The 13,072-nt window shown below is 42.3% G+C and overlaps 1 protein-coding gene across 2 annotated transcripts in view; it reads left to right on the forward strand.

Moving 5' to 3' along the window:
* prmt3 (protein arginine methyltransferase 3) overlaps positions 1-13,072 on the forward strand; it is a 54,398-nt gene that overhangs the window by 10,717 nt on the left and 30,609 nt on the right. For both annotated transcript variants that reach the window (XM_076078785.1, XM_076078784.1), the window contains exons 10-11: positions 882-981; positions 12,705-12,783. In XM_076078785.1, the coding sequence (XP_075934900.1) occupies positions 882-981; positions 12,705-12,783 (179 nt within the window). The remainder of the gene's footprint in view (positions 1-881; positions 982-12,704; positions 12,784-13,072) is intronic.

Genomic DNA, 13,072 nt, shown 5'->3' on the forward strand with positions numbered 1-13,072 from the left:
TGTGTGTGTGTGTGTGTGTGTGTGTGTGTGTGTGCGTGTGTGTGTGTGTGTGTGTTGTCCCTGTTGTCATCTGTTACACAGATGCCGATTCGGCTCTTTTACTAACTCCGCTGACGGCTAAACGGCGGAACAACTCTGTCCCCAAATTCCATGTTCGTACCTTTTATACATAACGGCAAAGCGGAATAACGATGCAATATTCCCGCCTTTAACATGCTGTATGAAAAGGGCTTCTCTCACACATACACACACACACCACTACAAAGCCACACAGATACTGACTCTCTCCCCAGAGTCCTGACATTGTCCTCTAAATTACCCCAATAATGAGATTAGTGTTTCCCTCTTGTGAAAGGTGTAGGAGGAGGGGAGGGGAGGGGAGGGGGGGGGGGGGGTTGGATCCTGTGAGGAGGTGATAGCAGCAGTAGCAGAGCATCAGAGAGGGGAGAGACAGTTCAAGATAAGGATCGCTGCCACAGAAATGCACTCTGGGCCGCTGTGAGTAATTGTTCTGTCCTCGGTAACATTAGCTGTCATGATAATGGAATATTCACAGAGATTGATACCCACACTGGCCGGTCTGAAAGGAAGGATCATTTAAACAGCAGCACTGATCTTACAGTCCCTACCTGAGCCTGACACCTCTGCAGCCCCACAGTTACAGTTTCCCCCCTTTCACACTCTCTGCAACACGGCTCAGGAAAGACTGGAAATATAATATATACGTTTTATGAGTAGAAGTTTGCAGTATCCACATTATTGAATGTGCACCACAGCAGCAAAACTACAAGCCCACTCTCCAACCATTGGTTTACTGGATGCTAGGTATAAACTTTATGAGTCGTTTTCTAGGTCCTCAGACTCTTACATGTTTCCCACAGGTTCAACCAGCTGGAGGACAAGATCACTGTGATCAAAGGCCGCATAGAAGACATCAAGCTCCCAGTGGAGAAGGTGGACATCATCATCTCAGAATGGATGGTCAGTGCACGTTTACGCACACATGTACATACTGTGGCAGTTTGATCGTGGGAATGCACTCACAAAGCCTCATGAAATAAGTTCAAGTCCCACTCAACAATATGTTTATTCAGATTGATAGCTGAGGATGTGAATCGGTAAACGTGAGTGACTCTCCACCAAAATCATCCTGTGTGAAAGGAAAACAACAGTTCGGTCAGAAGATCATCAACTTGAAATCTTCTGTTGTTTTGATCAAAGATGATTGAATACATAGAATCTCCTGTGCACGAACATGTGGGTTCAACCAGCTCCATGTATGCGTTTGGTTTTCCGAGACCTCGTACGGTCGCTCGAATAAACGTATTTCTAGCATGAGTGGTGTGGACAGCTCAGGTCAGACTCAAACTCCTCCCTGTCGTTAAAACCTTGTGGCTTTTTTATGACACGGTTGAAGTGGGCAGACCTAAAACGATGCAGGTGGATGAATGGTCGGAAGAGGAGGCGTGTGTGAATTAAGATGTTCATAGTGGAATGTTTATAATAATGACTAAAGCCTGGCCTTCATCACCATACATTCTCAAAGTCGAATACATCGAAATTCACAGGAGACAGTTTACTTGTCGCAGGAGCAGCTCAGGTGTAGGTAATAACGCTAACGATGGCTCGTTTCTCAGTGGTTCATGTCGGCATGCATAGCTAGAGCCCTGACAATGAACATCTAAATGGAATGCAGCCATTATTCATGTTGTTCGTTATACTGTGGTAAGTCAAAGACTCAACGACAACTTTTTGTTGGGAGCTTATTTTCCATCTTTGAACTCTTGGAGCACACTCATGCATTTACCCAAAATGTAAACGCTCAGCAAAATCTCAGATTGGTCCGCTACCAGCCAATGAGCGCGCAGAATCCCAAGGTGCCAGCAGCTGTAATGCATGATTTTTAAACATGCCTTAAACGGGGCTAAACTCGACCATGAGCTCCTCTGAATACCTAACCAGGAAGAGCAGTCTTCCTTCCCCTTGATGCCCATTTATCAGGGAGATTCTCTGTGGCGATACAGGCGGGACGGCCAAAGTTGAACGCACCGCTGAAGTCATACCTAATTCATGAGCATCCCGTATCTGTCCCCCCTCCACCTCCCCCATCCATCGTGAAACCCAGGGTCACGAGCAGGGGTCGCCAGCCAGAGCCTTCCCATCCTCTCACCGGGGAAATTGAAATTGGGTGGTTGACGTGTCGGTGGAACGGTGAAGGATAGGGGGCGTAATCTCTGATGACACCGGCTCACAGAGCGCTAATAAATCTAAGAATCCTCCAGTCACTTCTCATCATGGCGGCGATGGCAGACATTTCTCAGAGTGGCCAGAACTTCCAAAGCTGCCGTCCAATCTGCCTGTATAAAATGAAGAAATGACAGGTGTCACAGGAGTAGACTCTCTGGCCAGAGTAAATGGCTTCAGGCTGTATTAAATTTAAGTGTCTGATTACCACGGGAATATTCTTTATTTTGTTTTTTGCTTCACATGCCTTGTTTTTTATTGTCATATAAATCACTTGTCACAATTCACTTCATCACACATAAACATCATTGAATTTTTATATTTTTTTTAAATTAATAATTAATTATAAAATGTTAATTTTCTCAACATACAGCTAGTGTTGGATGGGAATTTCCCACGTGGGGATGCAAGATTGAGCTCTCATTACCCACTGACTCTCTAAAATAACCTTTTATTACTAAATCAGATTTCCAATGTGTTTTACAAAAATACAATTTGACCTCATGTTAATTACCAGATAAACCTTTTTTATGTTTCTCTCTAAACAGTATGCATATAATCCAGCATTACTGTTTGCTGGTAGTTCTCTCACAGCCGTGTCAGAGCAGTGTTAAGTTACTGCGAATGCAAGCTTCAACTGGCTTTTATTGTGAAGCAATCACAGGAAATGCAAAAGTGTCACTGAGGTTTACGCATCTAAAAATGTGCAACCAAAAGAAGAACGTCCTTTTCAGTAATTACTTTGACAGTTTAATATTACAGGGAGTAATAGAACGAGAAGGAGCTGCAGCATTACATTCAATCAAACAAGTCCAATCATCGAGTATCTTTTCCTGTTTGTTTGGCTGCTCTGTAAATAGATACAACAGTTGCTCTTCTGTTTTTCTGACAAAAAAACTTCTCAATTAGTGTTTGTTACCCACAAATCTTTAGGACTTGGAGTATTCAACAGCACTTGCCATTACCACTGTAACTACGGGTGTCGCCCAATCAACCAGAACTGAAATCTGCAGGACTTTAAAGTCACGTTGATTATTCTTGTACCACCCAGTTCCTCCCTGTAATAAACCCAAAGATCCTGTTTCAACTGTAAATACGGCAAATAATGGAGGAAGACCCACATCAAGGTGCTGTATCTTTGTGACTTTGATCAGGGTCTAATACCATGGTCTGACATGGCTTTAATGCATGCGGCTGATCTAATCAGACCCTGCTCAAATTACACACACACACACACACACACACACTGATTGGAGGCTTGCTAAGGTTTCCTACAGAGAATGGCCAAATTGGGTCAAAGCAATGGCAGGGATGCACACGAGGGAATTCTGTAACTAAGAATAGATTAGCATCCAGCATTTCTTCTGTGCAGAGAAGTTGCTGGCTTTGTATTCCTTCCTCTGGTTTGAAGGAATATTGGATTGGCGACATAAAACTAAAAGGTATGAGGGGGAAAAACTCAATTGGAAACCAGAACTGAAGACTGAGAACATTTCACACAGCCCCACTGTAGTTAGTCGAGATAGAAAATGTATTATAACACTTTGTTTGTTGTCACTGAACAATGTAATTAATCTGAAATCTGTAAAATGAATTGGTCTACAAACCCATGCTCTGTGGATCACGAGAGAGAGCCTTGGGCTTACTGTGGCAAAGAAAAGCATCAGTCCTTAAAAAAAGCAAAAACTAGATTCATCTGTCATCACGTGTGTTGTGATTGAAAATGTTGTTCTCTGGCCTGGAAAGTAGTCTGTATCGAGTGGAAGGAATTCAGTGACAAATGTTTGAGACTTTGAAAAGGTATTGCTTCCAGAGAGACTGTGAACAAATGTAGTGGATCATTTCAAAAACGGAAAATAACTGTTGAACAAAAGGAGAGTTTGTTGGGTGGGATGGTAAAAATATCATAGCACTCATTTTTACAGGCAGCATAACGATCCACGATCTTATCATGTTTGATGACATTTTCACACGTAGTGATGGCGCTGCTCTGCTGTGTGCAGAAACCATAGAGCTGCAACTGATAGAATGTGTGCTGTTGCTCGAATGATCTACTAATTATCTCCCTCTTTAATCTTTAACGTTGATATACATGTTTGTCGAAAATTTTGATATTAAACATATTTGGGGTTCAGAAATGTCGAGATTCAACGTATGCGTGGTTTGCAGAAACATACAGCGCCATCATTTTATTCTGGTGTCTGGGTTGAAAGTTAACACCACAATACAGTAGATGACTTACATTAGTATGTAGTTGTAGACACGTATTGACATCTGTAATACTCACATTTTATATTGGTGCAAATAAACAACAGATGTTGAAATTGTGAAAAAGGGTTTTAAAAAAAGAGATAACCTTGCAAGTTTCATCATGAAGTTATAAGTTACTTATCTGACAATTAATGCTGTTTATGAAAGCAAAACGAAGGATTTCATCACTGAAGTGATGAGCGAGCGGACCGGCCGTGGTTACAGGGCTAATAAACAGAGATGGGTGATGAATGTCTTGTATCTGTGGTGGTGGTGGATGAAAAGGGGGAAAATGAGTGTCTGTCTGTTGTGGCAGTGTTTGAGAGACTGCCTTTAGCAGCACCACTGTCATTTCATAACTCACAACATTGATCGCTTCTCTTTCTCAGCACACGGAAAAAACAAACCGTCCAGAGCAGATAAGAGAGTGGGGGGCTGACGGGGAGGAGGAGAGCCGAGTCCGCCGAAGGCTAAATAAAGTCTGTCACTCCAAGATCAATCACAGGTGATGGGCCTGCTAGCTCGATAGTGTTTAATGGTGCCACGGACGCTCAAATACGGACATGAGAGTACTGCTGTCAGAGCGGAGTTGGCTTTAACAAACTTTAGTTACATAATAGGAACAGCATTGTGAACTAAAGCCTGAAATGATTGACTTTATTAAGTCATTTCTGTACAAGATGCCTCTGTTTTTGTTCACTTGCAGTTATGTTCTAGACTAGGCTTCACTTAGAAACGGGCCAAGACCGTCCCTCTGTGACGGTTGTTTAGGTCCGCACCAAAGTACGATAGCTGTCTTCACAACTGCCCAAAACAAGCCGCACAAACTTTGAGGAGTTTGAGAATGTCGGTTTGCCACGAAGAGGGACCCGCATGGAGTATAAAAGATCCAAGCGTTTCCTCGTCACGTATTTTGCATCAGCTGATTGTTTGTGTGACCGTCCTTGCGCAAAGTATAACCCAGGCTTAACTCCGAGCATTTGAATGTTAAAACCTGATCAGTCTTGAAACCAAGTCAGTATCGTGCATAAGAAGACATTTTGAATCGTAATCTGCACAAAATGACTTGGATTCTCTACGTACCACACAAAAAGCTCTCTGTGTATTTATTTCCCACCTACTGTAGTACAAATCCACTCAACCTTTCTCTTGTCCATATTACAAAATGTCTCTGGCAACATGTTACATTGGGCTAAAGCAGTCCTGGCCATATTTTGTATTCACACGTTCTCTATTTCTGCTGTCCATCAAACCTACATAGGTAATACGATCGCCCTTATAAGTGCCCCTGCCCAAAAACTGAAGATATGGACTGAAATATTTACAATTATTCTTTACATGTGAAATAAAAACTGATGATACAGAAAACTATGATAAACACTAAGTGTTGTTGTAGACTTTTACTGCGGATGCTGAATCTGCATCATATATCATGTTCTTGATATCAGTTTGGGTAGAGAGGCGAAGGCCGGTGTCCCTAAACAGTTTGAGGTATGTGCTAACTCACCTTGGAGAAACTCTCCCAGAATGTCAAATTGGTCTTCAGCAACAGTGTTCACTTTCATTCAAAGGTGAGAAGAACCCTGAACAAGAAGAGTGTCAAAGAGAACTCTGTTGCGGAGGATTTCTCTGATATTTTACCTTGAGGGGAACATAGTTTGACTACAAAACAAGTATCATTGGAGCGCACACACACACACACACAAACACACAAAGTCTGAATACTTGTGTGTGGTAGAGGTGTGAAGTCAAATTAATGGCAGCTCTTCCTCTTTAGCCTCATTATCAGTGCTGGGAGACTCACCTGCCCAAGAAGAGGACGGTAGTCATCAGTCATCCTGTCCTTCAGTCTGACTGACTGTCAGTCACACACTCGCGCACACACACACGCACAGACACACACAGTTAGAGAGACTCAGGAAGTGGTTTTCAGCCAGCTGCCTGCGTACCAAAACCTCTGATGTCCACACACTCCTAAAAGTTATTAGCTTTGGTTACATGGACACTAAATAATTAAATTATATATATAAATGACCATAGAAATATGAAAGATAATGATTTTGTTTTCCTATTAAACGTATTATCAAAGTATTTCACCACCTCTCTCAACCCGTTTGGAAACCCCTTCTGATCGGACCACACTCTTCAGATTGAGGTGGTTACGTGATTATTCTGATTGGAATATTATTCTGATTATTAATTGAATATTAGGCAATAAGCACAGCTCAGAACATCTTCCTGTTTAGTAAAATGTCAAAAAATTAGGAGTAAAATCTAAATGAGTTGCTCATTATACAATGTTAGTAAATGACAACACAAGAAATGGTTAAAGCAAAGTTTAAAAACGATCCTCAGTCATCCATCTCTCACATCACATAGGCCTATATGTTCATAAATGTGACAATCCACAACAAGTCAGAGAGACACGTTTCCTGTTAGTGCACCACCTCTCTGTTTTTATACAACTCTATTTTTCGCCCTACGCGCCTAGTGAAGCATAGGCATATGGCCATATAGGCAGCCATTTACAACGAGCAGGGTGGTACATAAAGACCTGCAATGCAATTCAGTATTATATTATATACTGTATGCATCTAAAATGCAATGTTGCATTTCACTCATCCCGGCAAAACATCCGCAGGAGAAGAGTGACTTCTCTCTGGTTTGAATAACAATTCTACATGCAGAACATGAACTTGACGACCTGAAATATCCCTCAAACAGACATTCTCATAAACCCAACCCCACAATCCGTCGACATTGTTTTTGTGGAGAGAAATGTCCTCAGTGTTCCCCTCAAAATGATGAATTTAATAACGGCTTGTGAATGCTTGGACAAGTACACCGCCGAATACAAGTATATTAGGATTTTTATAGGCTATGTGTCAATTCAAAGCTATAACTTTTTTATTTCACAAAGGCAGGCATTGTTTTGTTATGCGGCTCACTTTGACCTTAAAACAAAAATGAGTTTTCATGTAAAGGTGCCTTTCCCAAAATCCAAACGTTGGGAAATGATGTGTGGCTGTATTCATGTCATCATTATCTGGTCTTGACGTCTGCAGCTGACATGATGGACTTTCCCTCCTCATTACAGCCACCATAAAGCCTGTAAAACCTAACAAGACTTTTAATTAGGTCGTGCTCTCTTTATCTAAATACTAATGAACAAATTAATGAATAAAGACTTTGTGCTGCTCAACTTAAGGAGTGACTTCACTATAATTCACTGCCTTCTCTCGTTGAAGGTTTGCACATTGATGCGAAGACGCAGCTGCACAGCTAATGCCTGTCTTACAAGATAGAATTTGGGAAATAAAAATTTGGTAGCATGAAATTGGACAAAAGAGACATGCGTGTCCTAGTGAAAATGTGCCATTTTCCATCAAATCGTTCATGTCATCAATTCCTTTCCATACATGATTGAAATGTTTTCCCGGCCATGGAAATTATCGTTCCATCTTCTAAAAACACACAATGTTCTTCTCATTGATTTCAGGAGAGCCGCTGCTTGTAATAACCTTGTAGCTATACTGCAAATTACTTTGCTGTTACACTATCTTTCCCCTCTATCTCTCATTTGCATGCCTTTAAATGGAAATTAGGCTGTTATTGGAACCCGCACAATGTACACCCACCGAGCGTTAACGCACCAAAAATCTATTACTCGGGTGTGTGTGATATGTTTATGCTAATTTGGAGTCGCCCGATCATAAACTAGCATAGAGAAGTCTTGTTGACGGAAGAGGCGCTGCCTTCAGTATTCAGTGAAGCCTGGAAGTGCTCCTGGAAACACACACATTCACGTGTGCACACCAACTCGGCCCTCCTGGGACTGGAAGTGATGATGATCTGCAGTAATTGAGTAAGACGTATGTTGAATGCAGTAGGATAGAGGAGGTACTGGAGGGCGGAGGAAAGTGTAAACTGCTGACACAGATTTTGTTCCAAAACGCCTCTTGGTACCTATAATTGACAGCCTTTCAGTCTCCCATGGGTTGATGGACATAAAATCTGTAAATTGTACCACACCAACACTCTGCCTCCAGCGACTAAAGACAGACAAACATTGCAGGAGTTATTGTAAAAGTTATATCTGTAGAGTTTATAAATACAACTCAAACTTAATAGCATTTGTGTAAAGTTAAAGGCAGTGACAACTCCAATATTCTACACATAAGTAACACAGCTGTAAAAGTGTATTTGCCGGTTTTCTTTGTGTGTGTGTGTGTGTGTGTGTGTGTGTGTGTGTGTGTGTGTGTGTGTGTGTGTGTGTGTGTGTGTGTGTGTGTGTGTGTGTGTGTGTGTGTGTGTGTGTGTGTGTGTGTGTGCATATATAGATGTGTATGTGAGAGTGTGTGTGTGGTAGCCAACTCGAGAATGTGTTTTATATGCTAATTCTGTTAATGTGTATAAGCTGCTCCAGCCCGTTCTCATTAGGATTTCATTAGTCCCTTTTATGGAAATGCACAGCGACTATACTGCAGAGCATCGCCTGCACCAGCCAAGCTGCCTGGCAGTAAAGCTGAGCTGCTTCCTCACACTAAAGCCCAAGTTATACCTTCCACGTCAGAGAGTGCGCAAAGTTCCGCTGGGGTTAGTGTGACGTAAATTTTGATTGCTAACATTAGCAGAGTACGTTAGCACATTATTCTAGCATTAGCACTTCTATGCTTTTCAGGCTACTAAAGGTATACTGAATAAATGCTGCTTTTGCTTTTTAATGATTGTAAAGGTAAATAAAGACCAAGACCTACCCGGCTTTAAAGTAACAGGGTTGTTCCTTAATTTCATTGTCTTCTGTCTCGTTCGCCAGGTGACTTTTACGCTGTGATCCGTAGGCTTTAGCTTCTATCTTTATCTTTTTAATCTGTTTTGGCTGCTGAATCAGTTTGACATCCTGGATAAATCCTTCAAAGACATTGTAGACCCTTTTGTCAGTGTCTCTCTGAAGTAACCTTTTTGTTTTTCCAAAAATTTGATCATATTTAGTCAGGGAGTGCAGTTAGTGACAGTGTGGGCTCCATGGTAGCTCTCACAGCTTGACTGAGTCGCAGAGGGGGGTGGTGCTTAGTTGAGGTAATTTTCAGCAACATCAGATGTGTAGTCTTATCAGGAGCTTATCTACAGTTTTCTCGTTTAGGATGTCGGTGCTACAACTGAGTCCAGAATGTGGAATAGAATTGACAAACTTCACCGGTCAGACGGGGATAAAACGTAAAGAGGTGACTCATCTTCACACCGCCCTGTGGCATTTTGCTGAATGTGTAGTATCGGTAGGAATTATTTTAAAACTTGAACTTTTAATTAAAACGCTGAGACGCTGTTGGTCGGAGTTTGATGAAACTGTGAGGGATATTACATTTCAGCGCCGTGTTCTCGTAATTAGAATATCAGCACTGACTGGCCCGAAGGCTGAAGCCGAAGATTCAACTTTTAGTGACGACACATGGCTCATGATTACCTGTGTCGTTCAGGAGTCACATTAACACTGTTGGATTGTTACGGCAGATTTTATTTATGTCAAGGTGGAAGCATTCTGGCAAGATCTAATCAGACTCGGACAAACTTCAGTACTTTTAGTTCCAGCAGTCCTCGCATCCCATTCTAATGGCACGGACTGTGTTTTGGGTAATTAACATTGCAGATGTATAAATAAAGGGGGTGTGGTGCATGCTGCTGGGAGGACATGGAAGGCAGCAGGGTGGGGGGGGCAGTAATCCTGGAGCATTGTTGACAATAAAAGTAAGGTGCAACTCCGCTTTCAGGCATCTCTCTCTCTCTCTCATATCCTCTTCCCTTCAAGAGAAGCAGTGTGCCGTGAAATTGGGATCTAAATTACGAGGCTAGTGTTCTCTGTGTGAGGGTTTTAAAAACGACCCGCTTGGCTGCTAAGGACATCGGCTGGACCACAGCAGTCAGCAGCAGACGATTCGCCGGCCCGACTTCGGTTCGAGTCCGGTCCACTGTCGTCGATAGACAGAGAGAATGTTTCCCTTTATCGCCTCACGGAGGATGAGTCGGTTATATCAGCTTCATCGCTGTCATCATTATCAGCTGAGGCCCATAACAGAGATGGTGACGATTTTGGAGTTGGTTATAAATCAGGGCTGCTTCCCCTGTTTGCCTGCCGCTTGCTCTCCTCTCCTTTCTCCAATGAGAGGTTGTCTTTATTTGAATAATAAGCTTCTTATCTCGGGGAATTACTATTCTGCTGGCCACTGCATCCTCTCTACATCACTCTGTCTCCCCTTTCCCCTCTCTCCTCCTCTTCTACTTACCCTTAATCATACCCACCCCCCCCCCCCCCCCCCCCTTCCCTCGTTCAGTACTTATCTTTTGTCCTGGCCCTCACCTCTCCTTGTCCCCTTCGTCCCCCAACTGAAGAGAACGTAGAGATATTGGAATCTTAAACATAACTCAGGCCATTCTGTTTGCTTATTTTTCCACACTAAAGGCCTTCACACACCGTGGGATGTGACACTTAACGGCATGAAAATGCGAAATATTCGCCTGTGAATAATTCACATCAAAACTATTCATGCTGGCAGCAATGCAAATTTGCAACAGTTCCAGCACTGTTTCAGTAAAATAGATTTGCGCAGAGGACCAACTACTGAGATCCCTTTGACCCGGAGCAGCGTCTGGCACTCTGTCGGAGGTATATCGGTATGTAGCCTAAGCTACTGTGAGCTGTTTTATTGAATTTCCCTTTAGCGAAATGTTCCCTCTTGTTAACAGTTAAGCAGTGAACTGTATACGTCCAGGGCTTTTATTGTGAAAGGTAAGAACGAAAGTAGAGGATATGGTCTGCGTTTCCTTTGTCAATATTGAAGAAGTAAAGTTTCCTGTCTTGGTTCAGGTCACAGAGCCTCTGTGTTGTCGTACGCTATAATGTACACTCTGAACATGTCCATTCCGCACAACGTGATTGGTTGATGCCTGTATTTAAATAGATGAAGTTGCTTTTGGTGACGGTGTTTTTGTGTGGACAGTTTGCTGGTAATGGCATACTTAACCTTTTAATGTAGCAGCCAGTATCAAGTATATACTGATTGAGTATGTAGTATGCAGTACGTGAGTATGCAATTTCGAACACAGCCTTGTTTATAACATTTGTGAGGATCTGACTGCTTGTGTTTGTTCCCCCTTCGGCCCTTTATTTAAGAGATGTTGCCATGTTCTAAGATGTTTGGTAGGTATGTTATCAAAACCAATAGAACCGATGGTCTGACTTACTTATGACAATAAAATCCAGCTTGTTTATAATTAGTCTTCCCTCGAGAATCTCTTATTTCCTCTACTCTGGACCTGTAAAGCTGTACAAAATACAAAATAATAAACGTTGTCAGATCATGGATAAACTGACGATTAAGCGCTAATGTGATTTATTCCAGAATTAATGACAATGTCAGATGTCCCATCAGAACTGCACCATAAATCCATATCAATCCATGTAAGGCTTCGTGGATCCACAGTGAACATGCAGTCAAATTTATCATTGTGAAGGAAAATGATGGGAACCAAATATCCAGATTGAAAATTGAAGGGGTTGTACTTTCGACATTCTACATGGAGCTTTTGCTTTGATCGTAAAACACAGATGAAAGCATTGATGGGTGTTTTTGTGCCTGAAGGAGCCAGTCAGTGTTGAAATAACTGATACGGGTCATCAGTTACAGGACAAATGTACATGTAGTGATTTGACTCCACCTCCTTGTCCCAGATGGAGATATTCCCTCCCATATGTTTGAACCCGCCCAAAATGTGCACATAAATACCATATTGAAGGGGCCAGCGTTGCAGCTCGGGCTTATCCGATTGGTTGGAGAGGTAGGAGGATGAAAAAGCCATTTGTCAGCAGTACCCGCCAGTCAGGTCGAAGCCAACATGATGTGGACAAAACTCAATTTCAGCATTAATGGAATAATCCCACGGTTAATGTGCCACCTACTGGAGCAGAACAGGAGCTCAACCCAGGGTCAAGCCTTTGGATGTTGGGTGGCAGACCACGAAGGGCACGTCGCCTAATTCACAGTCACGGCTAATTCACATTTCCACCATAGTGATCTTGAATTAAAAAATAATTGGATTGTCCAGCTGTTCTGTAGTCTTCTCCTTTGCACACATGTTATTACCTGCCTCGAACTGTCAGTCAGCTTGTTCCAGAAGATTCTTCGGTAGTAATGAGTTTTTTCCTCTCTTTCTAGGGTTACTTCCTGCTGTTTGAGTCCATGTTGGACTCTGTCCTGTACGCCAGAGACCACTACCTGGCGGACAACGGCTCAGGTAGGTCGCATCTTCTCCTCACCACAAAATCAAGGCAGCACAAAGGGTTGTTTACGTCAAAGTTGGCGATTATCTCTCAGGTACATGATATATGCCACGTAAAAACTGCACAGAAAATAACTTTTCTCCTGGCATTGTCATTGAATTTCTCCATAATGTAGTTTGTGAATGAATGCTTCATTTTAATGGTGTTCTGCTTTGTTAACACTAAAGTGACGCCAAAGCCACCTTCCACCGTTTGGGGGCATAAACTTTACAAAAGCTCTACAAAACCCACTTGCGTCAACTT

Source organism: Anarhichas minor, unplaced genomic scaffold (genome assembly GCF_050575085.1).
Source record: "Anarhichas minor isolate MPS153535 unplaced genomic scaffold, ASM5057508v1 ptg000067l, whole genome shotgun sequence".
Classification (NCBI taxonomy): Eukaryota; Metazoa; Chordata; class Actinopteri; order Perciformes; family Anarhichadidae; genus Anarhichas; species Anarhichas minor.